Source organism: Cucurbita pepo, unplaced genomic scaffold, assembly GCF_002806865.2.
Source record: "Cucurbita pepo subsp. pepo cultivar mu-cu-16 unplaced genomic scaffold, ASM280686v2 Cp4.1_scaffold000241, whole genome shotgun sequence".
NCBI lineage: Eukaryota > Viridiplantae > Streptophyta > Magnoliopsida > Cucurbitales > Cucurbitaceae > Cucurbita > Cucurbita pepo.
The window spans coordinates 61,857-81,576 of NW_019646495.1; the positions used below are offsets into that span (position 1 = coordinate 61,857).

Below are 19,720 nucleotides of genomic sequence, written 5' to 3' on the forward strand. Positions count from 1 at the left end.
AAAGGGGCAATCTCCCAAGATAGTTGAGGAACGTGAGCACATGGCATCAGTTCCGTACGCTTCTGTAGTTGGGAGTTTGATGTATGCTATGGTCTGCACTAGACCTGGCATAACACATGCAGTGGGAGTTGTTAGCAAGTACATGACAAATCCAGGGAAAGAATATTGGGAAGCTGTGAAGTGGTTTCTGAGATATCTGAGAGGTACATCCAATAATTCACTTTGTTATGGCAATGAAAAAGTAGTCCTGCAAGGTTTTGTGGATGCTGATTTGAGTGGAGATGTAGACTCCAGCAAGAGCACATCTGGATATATCTACACTATAGATGGAATAGTAGTGAGTTAGATGTCAAGGCTTCAGAAATGCGTTGCTCTTTCATCTACTGAAGCTGAGTACGTGGCCATAGCTGAAGCTGGAAAGAAGATGATATGGATGATAGACTATCTAGAAGAATTAGGCAGGAAGCAGTGTAAGAAGATCCTTTATATAGATAGTCAGAGTGCCGTACAGTTGATGAAAAACCTAGTCTATCATTCAAGGACAAAACACATTAGAAGACGATACCATTTCACTCGCAGATTAGTGGAAGAAGACAATATTTGTTTGGAGAAGATAGAGGGTGCAAAGAATCCAGCAGACATGTTGACAAAATGTGTTGATGTTGAAAAATTAAGGTTATGCAAAGCCTTAATTGGTATGGTGTAGGATTAGTCTCCAAGTGGGAGAACTGTTAGGTTATGGAGTCTACTCCCTGTAGTTATAGCTTGGTCAACGGCTATATCCGGTAAAGCTATATTTGGTAAAGCTATATATGGTAAAACTATATATGGTAAAGCTATATCCGGTAAAGCTATATATGGTAAATAGCTATATATAATAGATGGTTAAATCTAATAAAGCTATATATAGTAAACTGAACTATATATATATCCCGTCCGGTAGAACTTTGAAAATGTACTTTCTATTCTCTGTAATTCTCTCTTACGGTAGATACGTGAAGTCATCAATAAAAACAAATCCTTTTAGCCAGAGTTCTCCTTGCACTTTTCTCTATCCCATTCTTTGTGTTCATCTAGATCGAGTGTGTGCGTTGTTGTGTGATCCTAACAATTTATGTATTCGTGATGGGCACAGGTGGGTCTTCCTCAGTGTGAGGGTCTGTAGGGTCCGCATTAGACAAGTCTTGAGCAGTAGGCTCTATGTCGGACAAGTCTTCAGCAGCAGGGTTCGAATAAGATGAGTCTTGAGCTATACGGTCTGTACCCTGCAAGTCTAGGGCCATCGTTTCCTCTTGGCTCACTCTGGTTCTTGGGGCCCGTGGTACAATCCTCTTGCTAGCTCGGGCCGTGTCTCTAACCTCTTCTTGAGGTTCGGTTTGTTCCATTTCAGTTGTTGGAATAGGGGCGCCCTGAGCGACTTTTCTTCTTCCACTTCTGAGTCCGGGCCCAGTGTAAGATCCTCGTCTTTTTGGTGTCATTATCTATCACAATAGAAAACAACTGCAGTTATAATTCATTCTTAGCATGCCTTACAGGTAGTGCGCAATTATATCTCAACAGGGGATCGTGATACATTCCTCAAACATTAACTAAACTTTTGTCTCTTTATTTCAAACCATGAGAACATCTGGTCATGAGCGGTGCGTGATTGATGGGCGTAGTCGCAGAGGACCGACTCTCTATCCTAAATGTCTACAGGACCTAGGACTTGGTTCTCTGATACCAAATTTGTCACAACCCGATATTTTACTATGAGCCATGACTAAAAAGACAATGTGTATGCAAAGAAAAAGTTGAGAAGGTGTAAAGGCGAAATCATTTATTCCTATAACGGAAAGTTTCAATACAAAGATTCAAACAAATGAACGTTCCAAAAAACAAAAATGTGAAAAAAAATAATTGCAAAAGAAAAGACTGGGCTGACCCCCGAGACATGCATTCCTCTGTGATAATTCGCCCTCTGATCATGCCCTACCTCGACCCAACACCTCACGTACCTGAAAAAAAAAAAAAAAAAAGAGATAGTAAGAATGAGTATAAAATTATACCCGGTAGGCCGCCTATAGTTTTTAATTAAAAAAACTGGTTATCAAATATGGTTCTATTTTTATTTTCAACAATAAATAAGAACCCATTACCAAACAAGTACATAATTGCACTCTCTATGACAAGAGTACAAAATACCAAAACCCACCTTTATTCATCCGCTTTAAATTTAAAGGATCGTAACATTACACTCAAGAATATGTGTTACATTTTAAAACCGATGGTTAACGATCGCGCTTATGAGTTGTTTTTGTAAATAACAAAAATACTAATAATAATAAATAAAACAATCGATAAGCAAGCACAAAATATTTGGTCAACCATCCTAATATAACCGATGGATCGAAGTAATTGACAATTAAAACTAATTTTGTAAGTATAAAAGTGAATCAAACCAAGGACAAGTGTTCTCATATTTACAAAATGAATTCATTTTCAACACTTGCGTTGTCTCTCCTAATGTCATTGTTCTTCACTACCCTATTTACTACCATCGACGGATCAATCTTTAAAGACCCACCGATGACAGTCAATATAACAAATGTTCTAAAAAGTCACAATTAGCTCACTGTTCAATGCAAATCTAGCGATGATGACTTGAGAATCCACCATCTCCTACCTTTGGGTGGCTACGCCTTCACTTTTCGACCAAACTTCTGGGGCTCAACACAGTTTTACTGTACCTTCGAGTGGCCTGGCTTTTCGCATTACTTGATATCTACAAGGATAACAGAGATAGAACCAAATGCAACAATACTCTGTGTTTGTGGATTGTGGGAGAACAAGGTATCTATATGTTCGACTATCAAACCAAATTGTATGATATTTGCCACACTTAGCTACCCAAATAAATATAACTAATCGATATATCCATAAATTAGAAAGTTCAATTATAATATTATAATAAATGGATATTAATATGTTGTTTTTGTGTGTGTTTTTTTCTTTCTTTAAAATTTAAAATGGTGTATTAGTTTTAATGAATTATAATATTAAGATTTGTTAGCGTATTTGAACCTATACCCTACTTATTTATTAATTTCTTGTAATTTGATCGAAATTATTTGAAGATGTCTCCGTAATGTGGTAAAGATTGGCTGGGCTAAAGCCTCTCTTGTTCGCTTTGTTCAGGAATTCTTTCCTTATAATCTCCAACGCTGAGAATTGTTCTTGTTTAAGAAATGAGCATGCACCTTAATACATAATTCTTAAAAAAAAAATATGGACACTAAGATGTTTTTCAAAAAGAGAAAACACATAATAGATATAATTTTCCTCATCTATGGAAAATCTCCCGTACTTTTTTCAAACATAAACCAAACTCAAATATGGTAAGAATACAAAAGGAAATTAACTTTCTCTTTTTAACGGGTTCTTAAATTTAAAAATTCATTAGCTTGTAATCTTTAACTTACCTGTCTCTCTTGTTTGGACCAAACCCTTCAATCTTGGGCAATCTAGAAGAATGTTTTTTATTTTTATTTGCTGATCTATTTATATTGAAGTATCAATTAAATTTATAGCCGCCCAATCAAAATTTACGGCTCCCAAGTAGTCAGATGGGCCCAACTCGCATGTTGCTTTTTTGTCTATCGTGTAGGTCACAACCTACTCTCTTAGATGTGAAATTCTCTCTGAGAGACCCCACGTCGAATGGAGAGGTGAGCAAAACCTTTTTACAAGGGTGTGAAAACCCTTGGTACATGGGTTTTAAAACTTGAGTGGAAGTCGGGAAGGGAAAGCCCAAAAAAGACCATATCTTGTTGGAAAATTGACTTTTTAATCAAAAGTGCATACTTTGTAATAATTCAGCTATTCTATATTAAATTATACAACTTGTGCAAATTCCTTTCTAGTATAAGATCAACAAAACAAATTAATTTCAACTGGATCATAATTTAAATGGTCCTGAGATTATACTCTTGACGACATCAGAGGTTCAAATCGCTCTATACTACACGTTCTTGAACTCATTTTTATTCCATATTAATGTAATAGCAGCTATGTTACAAAGGCTTGATGGAACTTACAAGCAAAAGGGTAATAAACTAGTTTACATACAAAAATTATGTGACGTCTAATGGCTCTAAATTGCACTCCTTGGGAAGGAGGTCAGCTCCTAAGTGCAAATGTACACAATTATCAAGCAATTGTTTAGAGTATTCTAAGATGTCGAACATATAGTACTTGTATACAATTAGATATCATTTTGGTAAAAAGTTTATCAAATTGCAAAAGAAATAGTCATAGAATTATTTCTAGTGTTTCTTCTTCCTTACGACCATCCTTATCAAAATCGATGGTTGTTATCCTTCCATAGGTGTTTATGGATGAGTTGGTTGTTGAAATTCAGGCGAAAAGCCCGACTTTCAAGCTCTAACTTCAAATCTGGTGGACTTGGAATGAACTCAATTTATTTTGACCCATACTAAACAAATGAACTGTCGTATTTTTGGTCAAAATATTATTTAGATACATAACCGTTCGTAGATAAGGTATGAACTACACTAAGCGTAATTTATTAGATACGGTATGAATTAAGATCACAAAGTTCGATAGTTAAATTTCTTCCTCCTCAAATGTTAAATTAAAACAATTTAAATTTAGAGACCTATTAGACATTCTCCTAAGTTTATGGACCATGTAGATATAAAGTTGAAAGTTATGGAGGGATTAAAAGTATAATTTAGATAAATTTAAATGTCCAATAAACTTTCTTTATACTACATATCCCTTATATAACATTTCAATTTCCAAGAACATTTCTTTTTTGAAGCTTGATATGATTAGTATAAATGAATTATAAACGCTACGACATTCTTAATATGACAATGTTGTTTTTGTGTGTGTTTTTTTTCTTTTTTTAAAATTTGATATGGTGTATTAGTTTTAATGAATTATAATATTAAGATTTGTTAAGGTATTAATTTCTTCTACTTTGATCGAAATTATTTGAAGATGTCTCCGTAATGTTTGTCGTGTGTGTCTCTTTTTTTTTTCTTCTTTTTTTTTTAAGCTTGATATGATCTTTAGTATAAGTGAATATAAACGCTNAGCTCTGCGTTTGGAGAATCGTCTGATTAGATCATTAGATCATCAAACCTTATTGGAAAACTGAAAATGTAACTGAATCGAAAATGAAGCATTGTAGTAGATTTGAAGAACAAACAGAGATTATTTCCGTATACAACATTTCGATTAAGCTTACAAACCACGCAGCGGATGATCGGATGAGCATTAGGAACTGGAAGCGGCAAGGAGTGGCTGGTTATCGACGGCTCGGACCCCGAAATCCATCAGAACGGAAGAGAAAGAGTGAAGAAACAAGGCGATACGGCAAAGGGAGAGATTCGTGGAGCTAGAGGATAATTGGAATTGGAGCTTGGAACTAAATGGAATTACATGATCGGTCTCCGTCTCACATTTGTATAAGCCTTTGTTAAATTTAGAATTTATGAAATTTATTCAAGTTAAGGATTTGTCCCTTAAAAAAAAATAAAAAAATCACTCTATAAATGATCTTCCAATGCTGACCAATGAAAGTAAGCCGCGCAAGAATCGGGTCCCACCGGCCCTTTTCAGAACTATATCCGTATAAAATCGTCGTCTTCTTTGTTTCTCCATTCTGGATCTATCTTCCTCTTCTCTTCTTTTCATCCTTTTTCCTTTCCTTCTTTCTGGTTAAATGGCAACTCGCTGCGAAATCTTCTGCGAGATTCTCATCGCTATCTTGATTCCTCCATTGGGCGTCTGCTTCAGGCACGGATGTTGCACTGTACGTTTCTGATTCTTTTCCTCCTCCGTGTTGATTTTGACTCTACTTGAATGAATCCTGATTATCTGATTGTTTATTTGTTCAGGTTGAGTTTTGTATATGTCTTCTTTTGACGTTTCTCGGATATGTTCCTGGAATTATCTACGCTTTGTATGTCATCATTTTCATTGATCGCGATGAATACTTCGATGAATATAGGCGTCCTCTGTATGCGCCGGCCTAGGTTCTTTAGGTATTTCGTCTATACACAATTTGTGTGCTGTAATTTATCTGAATTGGATCTTGACTCTGTGATTGATCTGTACCGTGTGTTCGCTTTCTTTTACCGCTAAACCCTAGTATTTGTTCGTAAGTTGATCCATCCAGGTTCTACCTCAATCAATCAATCAATCAATCTTAGAAATAGAATTGCTACCATTTGTGATTTGTTTGTTTGTTCAATTTCATGTTGAAATTCAGGGATGTGAATCAAACGCAGTTGGCTTTATTTCTTCTATTTCTAGCTTTGTTCGTTGAACGAGTTCATATCTGGATTGCTATGGTTAGGGATATTCAAGTTCATTGTCATCTAATAAAACTTACTATGAATTTGAAGAACTAAGATTAGTTTTGGTGGCTTGAGCAGCTACAAGGCTACTTACAATGAGCCGTAGTTGAAAGTCAAATGTAATTTACTTCCTTCGTAAGCAAGGATTTGGTTATACTCAAAATCAACCCCCCACCCAACACAAGAACCCTTTCTCAAGCTCTGCTTTTCAAGTGCATGTTAAAAAAAAACTGTTGAATTTGTTACCATTTTCTGGGCCTCCCCTGCTTCTTCTGCTTGCGTTCATCATCAGCTTTGTTGGTTTCAGATAGGCAAAATGGAAGAAGATAGAGTCAAAGAATGGAAATGAACAGTCCCCTTTCCTCATGTGCATCAATTTCTGTGTTTGAGTTCAATCTTTATGACTAAATTAGGTTATACATGTATACATGGATTGGAATATATACTCACAAATTTTTTGTTTCAAAAAAAGTTCAGAACTTGTGTGGCTTAAAATGGACTCCCTTTGTAATTTCTTTTTTCCTTTTCAAATTATGATATAGATAGAATATAAGTTTAATAGACATTCTTATCAGATATGAAAATCTTACTCAATGATTTTTCAATTTTTGTTTTTTGTTTTTTTTAATAGTTATGATATCCCTAAACCCTTTATAAATAATTTAGAAACTATGAATGTCATTCTTTCAAAACGAACACAAACAAGCATCCAAGCTACTGTTTTGTCATCTATAACTTCATTTTCTTCCTCCAAAATTTTAAAGAATTTTTATGTCTGAAAATTTTAGAAAAAAATTACTTTTGAAATAAATAGCAATTTTTTTTTATTTTAATTTAAATTTATAAGCCTGTTGTTTGAAACAAATTTTAACATAGTTGTATATAAGATATATAGAACTATGTGCAGGGAAAGAATCGCGAAGAGAAGGAAGAGACCTTTGTAAAATGAACTTTTATGGTCCGATAAAAGAATGTTACGACTATTCTATCACTAATATCTCACTTTATCCATATGTCTCAGATGGTAAAAATGACAATAAACTTATACAAAATTACTCATTGATGCAAATCCTCCTATATCAAGTATGGTAATATATACACACAAATATGTTATTTGTTTATTAAAAATAAAATAAATATGATGCAAAAATGCTACTTTCAATTTTAAATTTAATAACTAAAACACAAGACTTTAAAAAGATAACAACATTGAGTATTTTTTTTTTAAAAGAAAGAAAGAACTTATGCTAGAATAATTAAGAGATATATAATTAAATAAAAAGTGAAATATTCGAATCTTATTTTAAATAATAATAATAACTACATAAGAAAAGAGTTGGTTGTTAATTAACAGAAAGATTACCTTGTTCTTTTCATCATATCCAAAGGCCTCGGTTCTTCCTTTTGAGGCTCCGGAAATGGACGAACTGGTTACGAGTTTAGCGAAGAACAGGAACCTGGAGCCGCTAATAAACCTCTGGAGGACGACTGATCCACAATGTGATTCAGCCTCAGATCCAACAATCTCATGGCAAAATGCTCATCAAATGCTAACCTCTCCTTCCGGCCAGTAGCCCTAAGAATCGATAGTTCTTGCTCGATAATGAGCTCCCTCCTAATCTCCGCCTCGAGCATTCTACGGCTTGCAATCTCTCTATTTGTTATCTCTTCTTTAATCCTCTGTTTCACGAGCTCTGCGTTTGGAGAATCGTCTGATTAGATCATTAGATCATCAAACCTTATTGGAAAACTGAAAATGTAACTGAATCGAAAATGAAGCATTGTAGTAGATTTGAAGAACAAACAGAGATTATTTCCGTATACAACATTTCGATTAAGCTTACAAACCACGCAGCGGATGATCGGATGAGCATTAGGAACTGGAAGCGGCAAGGAGTGGCTGGTTATCGACGGCTCGGACCCCGAAATCCATCAGAACGGAAGAGAAAGAGTGAAGAAACAAGGCGATACGGCAAAGGGAGAGATTCGTGGAGCTAGAGGATAATTGGAATTGGAGCTTGGAACTAAATGGAATTACATGATCGGTCTCCGTCTCACATTTGTATAAGCCTTTGTTAAATTTAGAATTTATGAAATTTATTCAAGTTAAGGATTTGTCCCTTAAAAAAAAATAAAAAAATCACTCTATAAATGATCTTCCAATGCTGACCAATGAAAGTAAGCCGCGCAAGAATCGGGTCCCACCGGCCCTTTTCAGAACTATATCCGTATAAAATCGTCGTCTTCTTTGTTTCTCCATTCTGGATCTATCTTCCTCTTCTCTTCTTTTCATCCTTTTTCCTTTCCTTCTTTCTGGTTAAATGGCAACTCGCTGCGAAATCTTCTGCGAGATTCTCATCGCTATCTTGATTCCTCCATTGGGCGTCTGCTTCAGGCACGGATGTTGCACTGTACGTTTCTGATTCTTTTCCTCCTCCGTGTTGATTTTGACTCTACTTGAATGAATCCTGATTATCTGATTGTTTATTTGTTCAGGTTGAGTTTTGTATATGTCTTCTTTTGACGTTTCTCGGATATGTTCCTGGAATTATCTACGCTTTGTATGTCATCATTTTCATTGATCGCGATGAATACTTCGATGAATATAGGCGTCCTCTGTATGCGCCGGCCTAGGTTCTTTAGGTATTTCGTCTATACACAATTTGTGTGCTGTAATTTATCTGAATTGGATCTTGACTCTGTGATTGATCTGTACCGTGTGTTCGCTTTCTTTTACCGCTAAACCCTAGTATTTGTTCGTAAGTTGATCCATCCAGGTTCTACCTCAATCAATCAATCAATCAATCTTAGAAATAGAATTGCTACCATTTGTGATTTGTTTGTTTGTTCAATTTCATNGGTTCCTGATCAGGACTCGACTGCTCGATAGTCGTTTAGTATGGGAAACGGGATACCCACGTCGTAATTGACCGTTTAGCTGGATGGAATAGGGGAGGTAGCCCTCCCAAATACAGGGGGATTATCATGGGTCTAGGGGGTTGCAGCTCACTTCCTAGGCGAGATCCCAGGTAATCTCATACCCATGCCGAGGTAGCCACTCGCAAGGCACCAGTCCAACACAGGTTAGCATAAAAGGAACTCTATGGGTTTAAATAAAAGGTCTAAGAACCAAAGAAGTCCGAAGGGACAAGTTCCAAGAGGGTAAGCCCTAATGAGGTAAGGCCAGATTCAGTTGTTCTAAAGCCAAAGGAAAGTCCGTGATCGTTTGCTAAGTTTAGGGTGCGATAAGAGCCTACAAGTAGGTGGCTTACTGAGTATAATTTTTTATACTCATTCCTGTTATACCCTTTTCTTTTCAGGTACGTGAGGCGTCGAGTCAAGAGAGGGCGCGTCGATCGATGTGGGTTGTCACAGAGGAAGCGTGTCCCGGGGCGTCAGTCTAGTATTTTGAATAGTTCACTTTGACCTTAATGTTTCTTTTCTTGTTTTTTACCTAGGCACTTATGTCCTTTTAATAAAGATACATTTTTCTTTTGAAACAAATGATTTCCTTGAATTTCTCGTTTATACATTACATGTCATACAATGTTAGTCACGGCTTAAAGATTATGTTTTTTTGTGTCGTGACAGATTGTCCCCACTCTAAATCACCAGAAATCGCATTCTTTGTGTTGGGAGACGGGGCGAAACGTGGCGGAGGAGGAAGAGAGGCTGCCATGCCTTGTCGTTGTTAGCTTAAACAAGCCTTTATCCGTTTATTTATTTATTATTATTTTGAAACCTTGCCTTTTGATCATTTTAATATTAATAAATACGATTACTAATATTCAATTAAATTGGATGAAAATATCTAATTCTTCCCCTAATAATTTTTTTACTTTAAAAGATAATTTTAAGCTATTTTCCAATATTATAATTTTTTTAGTTTAAAAAAGAATAATTAGCGAATTTCATAGTATTTTTGTTATACATTATTTATGGATAAAAATTCAAATCTAAAGCTTTCATATAGGTTAAAATATTATTTTTAATCTTTGATTTTCTTCATTTTAATTATTAATTTAAAGTTAACCTTTTTTTTAAAAGTCTTATTTTCATAAATTTATAAAATAAAATGTTACACTAAGTTTTGAACGAGAATTTAAATTTGTAGCTGATTATTTTATGAGTATAATCAATCTCCCAATTACCTTGCAATAATCAAATGAATTGCTTCGCTTCAATTTTTTTTTACAATAACAAAGCAAAAGCAATTAAGAAACAAATCACAGAGGCGATATCGAAGGGCGGCACTCGGCTCGACGACGATACACTGGAATGGCCTCCGATTACGGCGGATCGAGCTCCTCTTTTGATACTGATCTTCTCTGCCAAAGAGGAGCCGGTGTCCTTATCCAATCGCTGATGCTCCAATGGATGAAGCACATTCCGGTGGTGTATTCCGGTCAAAGATTTCGAATCCTGGTCATAATCAGCAGACGAAACAGGGAAAGATTCAGAGAGGAAGAGAAGAGCAATTAGGGCTACTGGAAATAAGCGTTTAATTGGAGCCATTCGTGTACGCCAAATCTAATACAAGCTTCAGCCGTTGAGGAAAGAAAATCAGAGAATGGAGGTATGGTGTGTAATCCCATAGATTTATATAGTTTCATACTCTTAATGAAGATGAAGATGATAATGATTTTTAATTTCCGCGCGTTTTGACTGCTGGAATCGGCTGAATTTTCCTCCTGATTGTCCTTTACAACATTCTTTTCACCAGAAAATCGAAAGTGTCTATTAATTCTTCGAAGCTTCGTTTGGTGATTTTTGTGCGTGTTCACAGGGAAACTCGTGATCACCAGAAATTTTGATGAAATTTCATATTTCGTTGGAGTTGGTAAGAAGTTGTGTATTGTTTAATGGTGGAAGACGGGAAGTCAATTAAATAATCATAAATAAATTAGGCAATTTTTTCTTTTTTAAATTTATAAATTCCAGCTCGTTGAATTGGTGAAATTAACTTATTATGTCAACTAATTTTATGAGTTTCTGTAAATTTGTAATTATCTGATAAACCAATTTCTTGATTGATTTGTGAATATTAATGATTTACTATGGGTTGGATTGTGATATTCCACTTTGTTGAAACTTTACCCAGAAAGTCGAAAGGGAAAAATCCCCACATTGGTTGGAACCTTCCCCTGTCAGAAGGCCGAAAGGGAAAAGTTCAAAGAGGACAATATTTACTAGTCCGAAAGGGAAAAGTTCAAAGATGACAATATCTACTAGCCCGAAAGGAAAAAGTCCAAAGAGGACAATATCTGCTCACCCGAAAGGAAAAAGTCCAAAGAGGACAATATCTGCTCACCCGAAAGGAAAAAGTTCAAAGAGGACAATATCAGCTAGCCTACAGACTGTTACATAGATTTTAGCTAATTCTCAAATAAATAATTTATTCTAAAAAAAAATTATTTAGTTTGTTTTGAAAATTATTTGTTGGGTTTTTAGAAAAAAAAAAGTAAAATAATTTAAAAGAAATTACGTAAATGGTAACTATCATCTAAAATAAGTACAACTACTTATTGTAATGTTCAGGTCTTCTTTAGAATTGTCAATTTTGATATTTATAAAAAAAAAATTGTGGCTACTTTGGATAACTATCAAGCATATGCATCGAATTCGCATGATATGTATAATGTGATGTCAACTAATAGCAAACATATTATATTATATGAAATGAAACTTTAAACAAAGATTATTAAAGCTCCATTTGACAACTAGACCAAATATTATCGGTATTTATATGCTTAATTAAAAAAATAATAAAAACCTAAATCATCATCAAATGGTCGTAATATTTTAATTAATTGAGTTGGATTAGTTCAAATATGGAATATAATAAATTATAAGACACATGAATAATCAAATCTTAAACATCGCTTGAGCAATTAAAAATCTTACGCGAATTAATATGAAACATCTAAGTCCTGGGACAAGTACAAGAGATCGGTCAACGGTTCGTTTCCTCGAGCTAACAAAAGTTAACAGCCAAGTCAAATAAGAAATAAAAAAAAAATGATGTTTTAACTTTTTTTTGAATGTGTATGTAAAAATAACAGGCATATGATTTAGCCATGGTTGGAGAGCAAAGCCAATGGCATTATGGGGTTTGATTTGAAATCTCAATAAACATATTTTCTACCAGACTCCGAAAAACAATATACAACTCAAATAAAATTACCTGTTCTTTGTAGCCACCTTATCAGATAATGAAATACATGTTCATCATATGAGGAACGCAAACGGGGCGGGGCACGCCATAACAAAACCAAGGGCAAAATGTTCCATCTGATGTCTGTAACTAGAGAACTCGAAGCAATAAGATTTGCGTTAACATGCCAGACTTCGACAGGCCTCGATATCGGATGCCAATGAATCCAATAATCCTTGCCCAGACACATCGGAACTTAGCGTCTGCAAGACAGCATCAAATATGTCTTTCCTGAACCTGTCATCTTCCACCTTCTTAAGGAGCTCCTTCACCACCTGAAAATCCAAACTACCAGATATAACAAGTTTCCCAATTATCACTCCAAAATTGATTGGGGCTTTTGGTAAATCAATGCCTGCGTCGTCGAGCACAGAAGCATATAGCAAACATCCAGTCTCAATGTCTCCCGCAGTAAAAACCTTCCTGGAGAGTAAATAGGCCAGAAACTTTACGACTGATTCAACACAGGGTGGGCTTTTCTCTAGGGCTAAAGAAATGGCTTCTTTTACAACTTCAGGATGGTAAGCTGGTGACATGAGTTCTTCCACGCACTGTAAAGCCTCATCCAAAATCCGGATACTGAAATATTCTTCAAGAAGAGAGAGAGTTTTCTTTTTGAGATCAACTTGTTTTAAAGATGCAGCTGGAACCTGTGATCTCTCAGCAGGTGGAAGGACCATTGCTGCCGTAATAGGTTTATGACCCAACCCTTGACCGAAGTTAATAGGACGAGTAGTAGATGCTCCTGCACCCTGCAATTGAGCACTAGTCTTGTTACTAATGAGGCCACCAGTACTCTGGGGTAGTAGCCTCGCATTCAAGGTTGATGCTTTGCCAATCAACTNATGCTCCTGCACCCTGCAATTGAGCACTAGTCTTGTTACTAATGAGGCCACCAGTACTCTGGGGTAGTAGCCTCGCATTCAAGGTTGATGCTTTGCCAATCAACTGTGTCTGGCCACGTCCAGAAGGCTGCATACCAGATCCGTTTGCCCCCCTAGGTACAGTACGGGCCCTAGGAACCTCCCAATTGTCATTATCCATTCCTGGCATACCAGGCATCTTCCTGGTTCCTGGCATGCCCGGCATCATACCCCCCAAACCAGGTCGATTGATAGGAAAGCCCCCAGGGCTGGTGTTCCCAGGAGAACCGGGCACAACACCACGACTATTTCTGATATTGATAGTAGTACCAGGACGTAGTCCCAGATTTTTTTCTGCCTCTGAATGTATTTCAGTAATAGTTTTGGCTTTAACCTGTAGGAACAAAATTCAGAAGGCATTAAGACAAAAGATCCAAAATTATGTTCCACCAACAAAGAAAAATAAAAAGATAAAAAGAGAGGGAAAGAACAAGGATCTACCTCTTCACGCCTAGGTACCCAATTGTTAGCTCGCAAATCAAGAACATCGCGGACCATGAACTTCAAACGTGGAGCCAACTGAGGGAGTGTAGTCAATTCTTTCAGTCGGCCAAAGTACATGTCATTTATACGCCGCGATTTTGTATTCTCGTCTAGCTGCTTACCTATGGTGTTAAAGAACTGACAGATGGCCTCCACATTTTCTTCAGCAGGACAGATTTTGTTATCTGGTCCTAAAAGTTCCTGAATACACACAACATATCAGAAAAAACAGCAGTTTATAGAATTTAATGGAAGGGTGAAACATAGGCAATGATACAGATGGACATCAAATAAAGACCTGCACGATGTGGTGGACAATCTTCTCAGGCACCATCTTTTGCTTCAGAAGCTCTCCAATTAATCGAATATTTCCAAGAGTACGAAGTTTGATCAGTCTTTCTTTATCTCTGCGCTCGTTCTCTTGCTCAGGGGCAATCATCTGCCTAACCTCTTCCCTCAACTTGTCTGCACCTTCAAAAGCCTCCTGACAGATATTTAAGAGGACTCGTTTAAAAGTAATTTCCCTTCCACCAGGTTCATCGGAGGGAAATTGAGGTAGCTTCTGATTCAGATCAGAACACAATTGGGCATACATGGGGCAAAATGTGGGCTCGAGAACAGCCTTGTCAAAAATCAGTGAAATGACATCCTGCATTGCAAGCAAAGTAAGATAGGGAAAAGAAGTAACATCATCTAGAATCAAGCGAGTGGATGAAGATAACCTTCAAAATATCAGCGGAGGTGATTCCGGAGTCCATTAGCTGACCCTTGAGGAGATCGAACTTTTCTGGTGTTAGCTTGTTCAATATCCTACATAATTAAGGCACATTGTCATAAGTACGGCAATTTTCATCAGTTTCAGAAGGTTCTGAAGCAAAACTTAAGTGTCGGGGACTATGCCTCTTATAGAAGAGGTCTACACCTCCAATTGAACATGCTACGATCCTTTTCAACATGTTCATTATTGAACGCAAAACTAAGTAATTAGCCCATTAGTACTCCCTCTTAAGGCTGAAAAAAGCGAATATAAAAAAAGAAAACTAGGATACACATATCCTAGAGATGATGACATGTTAAGGAAATTATTAGTATATTGGAAAGAAACGTGAAGGTTTTCAACATGTTCAAAGTGGTTTTATTCCTGCCAAGGTGGTCGTGCCTGATTTGGTTCTTGGCAATATGATTGTTCAAAACTCTCCTTCGGTAGGTGATTCCTCCACTCCAAGGCCTTAAATTTCGAACATCCTCGATTTGGATTTTCATCGAGAAAAGAAGGGTTTGGAAGATGAACGGTTTCTTGAAATCTCGGATCCCTTTTGCAGTTTTAATTCTACGTGGGTGGGGTGATGATAGTTTAATGAAAATTTTGAACGAGGTGCGGTTGGTGAGGGAGAAGGTTTTAGTTCATATTCTACATTCTTTGTCATTGGAGAAGGAAAAATAATGAATTGGTGGGGGTTGAACCTATTAATGAAGTTTCACTAGCAATGACAGCTAATTCATTGCAGGATTTGCATGAAGAGGTCCTGGCTATTGACATCGATAATCGGCCTTGTATAATAACACTTTTAATGGGTTATTTGGCGGGCCGACAAATGTTTCTTTCTGGGGATCGGGACTCTTCTCTTAACTAACGTTTATTTCATCCGCCCTTCACTAGAGAAGCTGTAATTATCAGTCAAATTCGAGGGTTTCCATAAGGAAAATGAAAGGTCATCTGAGGTTTTTCGTTCCCTTTCTAACAAAAAGGAAGATGTAAAGGTGTATTCAAAGCCAGAATTGTAATCTATTAGAAAGAAAGAAATCAAAGAATATTCACGGAAAAGACGAACTTAAGATATGTCTTTGGTAAAAATATTGGTCAGTTTACACCAATGATATTGTTGGGGTACTTAATGACCTTTTTCAAGAAGATTTTAACTCTTCTTCAAAGAGTTCCTTGGAAGTTAAAAGTTCTTTTCTTCTTTCATAAAAGATTATGACTTCAGCCTTGTTTTTCTGTTAGAGGGTAGAAATCTTTTGGTGGTTTATCTCAGCAAGGTTTTTTGGCTCCGAGTGTTTTCAGCTTCGTGGTAGATTACTCCTTTATGGTTTGCAGATGTTTTTCGAGCGGCTGGAGCCTGGTTATCATTGTCTGCTTGGGAGTAGTTCTTTTGCTGGCTCGTTTTCTTTGGTTTTCTTCAACCTGTTAAGTGTTGTCTTTGTTTTTTTTGGTTCTTTGTTGTGGCTAATTTAGTTGTTGGTTTTTTTTATTGAGTTTTAGAGGCTTCTTTTGTGGCCTAGTTTGGTTTGCTGCTGTTTTTTCTTTTCTCCTTCCATGAACTTATTGTATAGCAATCAACCCATGANAGATCTCGATACACTTACACCAAGAATTTATATTATCGGTTAGGAACTCCATGACAGACAAAGGCATAGAATTCCCAAGTGTGAAAGGATTGGGAATCCAATTTCAAATAATAAAAATGAAAAAGAGATAATTGAAGGTTAGATGTGAAGAAATTAGAATCATGAGTAACTGATGTAACTAATATGTATTACCCCTTTACAGTCTTCAAGACACGATCCTTTTCAGAAAGATTTCCTCTCCTAGCTGACCATGGAACCTCAGCTTTGATTAAAGCGGGAAGTCCTCCCTAAAATAAAACGAGTAAAGTGACATAAAATCGTTAGATATAGGGCTTTTAGAGCTGCAATTTAGTAACAAATGCAATGGAGTGAGAAAGGATCAAAGTATAAATGCCCTGCACACAGGTCATTTTTCCCCACTAAAAAATATTTTGTTTTCCTGAATAAAACATTTAACTTGTCAATGATTTTCGCGATAACCTGCAGAACAGATTCGTATGTATATTATATGGCACTGCCTTAAACTGAATATATACAGTTCCTATAATAAGTTTTCACTGAAATCAATTCTTATCAAAGTAAACTTGTTTAAAGAAGGGGCTATACAAGGATGAAAAAGAAAAGTCTAGATAAATTTATAGGTGTGATATTGAAATGAAAACATCAAAACTAGAATATCGAAATTTCCAACTACATAGAAGTAGTTAGTTGAGCTTGCAACTTGTCGGAATTAAATTACATACTTAAAGATGAACATCATAAAACTCGTAGGGGCAAACAGTGTTTACGTGTGCATGTCTTCAATGCTAATTGGTTTTGGATGAGGGCTGAGATCTTGTTCTTGTTTAAAATAAAAGTTAGGTGAGACATTTTTTCTGAATGCACACACATTTCAAGAAAATCTACTCGTGAAAACGGCAGGAAAGAAACACAAAAATTACCCCTTGGTTAGAAGTGGTCCTGGTCCAATGCTCTTGACGATTGAATTGGTTTGCGTCTTGCTGTCTAGAGTCAAAATGACCGCCAACATCTCTATCTCGATTAGTTTCCCTGGACCTCTCCTCTCCAGAAGCAGAGAATTGGGCAGAACGGCCACGCCAGTCACGACTGTCTGGCTCAGAATAGCGATTCTGAGACTGATTAGGTTGCTATAAAGGGGGCAGGGAGATATTACAGAGAATCATGCAAAAAGAAATACATCAAAAGTCCCGCATTTCATAAATTACCCTCACCAAACTTGAAAGAAAACAGATGGTTAAGAGTACCATCCAACCAGGTAAAAAGAACCTTAAATACTAATGACCTCTTACAAACCACCTTCCACCATCTCTAAGAGAGAACAAAATCAATCAATTGAACAACATACTTACATTGCTCTCTCCACGACTCCAACTTTGTTCCTCGCCAAAAATTTCCACTTCAAGATCCCGTTTAAGTTTTAGTATATCATCTGGAACTTCCACAGCCTTCAAGAAACAAGAGGACTTAGTCGTTCATTAAACATTAAGAGACAAATGAGTCGTACTCAACAATTTTTTGGTATCTGATTTCCAGAAAAATGACTATAAAAGAATATACAAAACGGTAATATGATTGAAGGAAATATCAGTACTGGTAACAGTGACATTAAAGTATTTAAATAATACACACAACTAGATAACAGCTATCAATTCTTTTACTTCGTTTAGAAACCAGAAAAGACAGATAAATAAAGGAGAAGCAATGAGAGGAACTGCCCATCAATCAAATTATCCCAGAAAGAACCCAAGTGATAAACTTTTATTTGGTTACGAATACGATAAAATATTACAGTTCACAAGATATTCAAAGAAAGAGACAGAGAAGGAGGAGACTCGTCGAGATCATTAGCTTATTTTGACAACAACAAAAAACAAGAAAGAGAGAGAGAGAGAGAGAGCGTAATGTAACCTCTCGAAGCTGCACTCGAAGCCGCAAAAGCTGATCTCGGGTATATCGAACACGCTCACGACCCTCAAACCGTGAATCTTCAGCCTATTACAATAAAAAATGAGAGTTAAAAAGGGTCCAATGAGGAATAAAAGCGACGCCCATACAAAATTGAGATTGAACATAAAAGCAACAATTACGCTACTTGTATACGACCTAATGTTTCGGCCAATGGATCAATCCAAGAGGAAACTAAACCAGAAACTAATAATCAACTCCCACAACTTCAATCTACCAATAAAACTCCGCGGATTAAAAAGCTCAGATTGCAATCTAACTCTTCCAAGTCAAATCACGAAGCATCAAAAAGCAATAAAACCCAATCACAATAGGCAAAAATCGAATAAATAACTTTCCAAGTCGTCATATCCAATCCACAAACCCCCACTACAAAGAACTAAGCATACCCAATTAGGTTCGAACACACAGGATTATGACATTAAAAAATGTCAAGATTCCAATCAAATAACAAGATTTTTCTAAATAGAATCAATAAAAGACATTGGTAGGCACATACATTCACAGACAATGAAGCGGAAGGCCCGCCATGGGGCGGGAGGGTGGAAAGATCAGAGGAAAATGAACCGAAGGTAAAAGAAGATGAAGACGATGAGGAAGAGGAGGATGAATGCTCAAAGCGAGGACCAAGGAGTCTAGGTCGACCGCCACCAGGTCTCAAGCTTAGAACCGTCCGATCAGCTTGCTGCATAACTCGATCCACGGCTCAAGGAGGATATCTCCGCAACAGAAGGAAGAAGAAAAGGAAAACGAAAACAGGGAGAGAAGCCTGGGAAGAAGAAGATTCAGCGGCGGTGAGCAGTGAATTGGATAGGATTTGAAGAGAAGTGATAAAGGTTTTGGTTTCTACCCGTTTCTCTCTCTTGTAATGACGAGAGAGAAAGCTCTGATAAACAGAAGACATAGCGCGATGAGCTGGTTGCGGGAGCTAAAAAAACCCTTCTTTCTAACACTCAGCTCAAGCACACGCCACTCTCTCTCTCTCCTCTCTTTTATTTTTTTTTCCTTTTTTTTTCTATAATTATAAATTTTCATTTTGTTCGTTAAATTACGAGATTGTTTTTTTTTTTCTTTTCAATTTTCAAGTTCTTATGTAATAATACCTTTTAATTTGAAAAATAATAGATTTTTTACACTATTCTTGAATTTAAAAACATTAGTAGATTATGTTTATTGTATGATTTTTTTTTTGTTTAATAAATAATCATCTGAAATATTTTTGTATTTTGATGAAGTTCGAATAAAAATTATACACAAAATTAAAAAATTTAAAAGTCATAAAAATTAATTTAAAATTAAGTAAACACAAAGTTTACTAATTTAACCTATTAAATTTTATATTTGGGATATAATTTGATTTTGATTTTTTTTTTATTGTTGTGAAAAATGTAATTGAC

General features: G+C 36.2%; 3 protein-coding genes across 5 annotated transcripts; 2 read left to right on the forward strand and 1 right to left on the reverse strand.

Annotated features, from left to right (window-relative positions):
* The first annotated feature begins 5,668 nt into the window (after positions 1-5,668).
* On the forward strand, positions 5,669-6,863 carry LOC111784595 (UPF0057 membrane protein At4g30660-like). Of its 2 annotated transcripts, XM_023665244.1 has the most exons (3): positions 5,669-5,821; positions 5,907-6,053; positions 6,676-6,863. In XM_023665244.1, exons 1-2 carry the CDS (start codon positions 5,732-5,734, stop codon positions 6,042-6,044), a joined length of 228 nt encoding a protein of 75 aa, XP_023521012.1. In that variant the 5' UTR covers positions 5,669-5,731; the 3' UTR covers positions 6,045-6,053; positions 6,676-6,863. The 2 variants fall into 2 exon arrangements, with proteins under 2 accessions (XP_023521012.1, XP_023521011.1); XM_023665243.1 differs by lacking the exon at positions 6,676-6,863 and having other exon boundaries at positions 5,907-6,317.
* Positions 6,864-8,626: 1,763 nt separating this feature from the next.
* Positions 8,627-9,205, forward strand: LOC111784593 (UPF0057 membrane protein At4g30660-like). The gene is made up of 2 exons (XM_023665241.1): positions 8,627-8,779; positions 8,865-9,205. Exons 1-2 carry the CDS (start codon positions 8,690-8,692, stop codon positions 9,000-9,002), a joined length of 228 nt encoding a protein of 75 aa, XP_023521009.1. The 5' UTR covers positions 8,627-8,689; the 3' UTR covers positions 9,003-9,205.
* A 3,171-nt stretch (positions 9,206-12,376) lies between these two features.
* LOC111784601 (eukaryotic translation initiation factor-like) lies at positions 12,377-19,277 on the reverse strand. Of its 2 annotated transcripts, none has more exons than XM_023665252.1 (10): positions 18,823-19,277; positions 18,267-18,350; positions 17,708-17,803; positions 17,279-17,485; positions 16,530-16,624; positions 14,711-14,798; positions 14,287-14,637; positions 13,947-14,189; positions 13,531-13,839; positions 12,377-13,424 (listed from the first exon to the last, which is right to left on the reverse strand). In XM_023665252.1, exons 1-10 carry the CDS (start codon positions 19,012-19,014, stop codon positions 12,702-12,704), a joined length of 2,388 nt encoding a protein of 795 aa, XP_023521020.1. In that variant the 5' UTR covers positions 19,015-19,277; the 3' UTR covers positions 12,377-12,701. The 2 variants fall into 2 exon arrangements, with proteins under 2 accessions (XP_023521020.1, XP_023521021.1); XM_023665253.1 differs by having other exon boundaries at positions 12,377-13,333; positions 13,440-13,839.
* Between the last annotated feature and the right edge of the window lie 443 nt (positions 19,278-19,720).

Coding starts and splice junctions, on each gene's coding strand:
- LOC111784593 (XM_023665241.1), top strand. CDS start 8,690: ATGGCAACTCGCTGCGAAATCTTCTGCGAGATTCTCATCGCTATCTTG. Junction 8,780..8,864: donor TCAGGCACGGATGTTGCACT/GTACGTTTCTGA, acceptor TTATTTGTTCAG/GTTGAGTTTTGTATATGTCT.
- LOC111784595 (XM_023665244.1), top strand. CDS start 5,732: ATGGCAACTCGCTGCGAAATCTTCTGCGAGATTCTCATCGCTATCTTG. Junction 5,822..5,906: donor TCAGGCACGGATGTTGCACT/GTACGTTTCTGA, acceptor TTATTTGTTCAG/GTTGAGTTTTGTATATGTCT.
- LOC111784601 (XM_023665252.1), bottom strand. CDS start 19,014: ATGCAGCAAGCTGATCGGACGGTTCTAAGCTTGAGACCTGGTGGCGGT. Junction 14,638..14,710: donor CCTCCGCTGATATTTTGAAG/GTTATCTTCATC, acceptor CTTGCAATGCAG/GATGTCATTTCACTGATTTT. Junction 13,840..13,946: donor GGGTACCTAGGCGTGAAGAG/GTAGATCCTTGT, acceptor TTGTTCCTACAG/GTTAAAGCCAAAACTATTAC.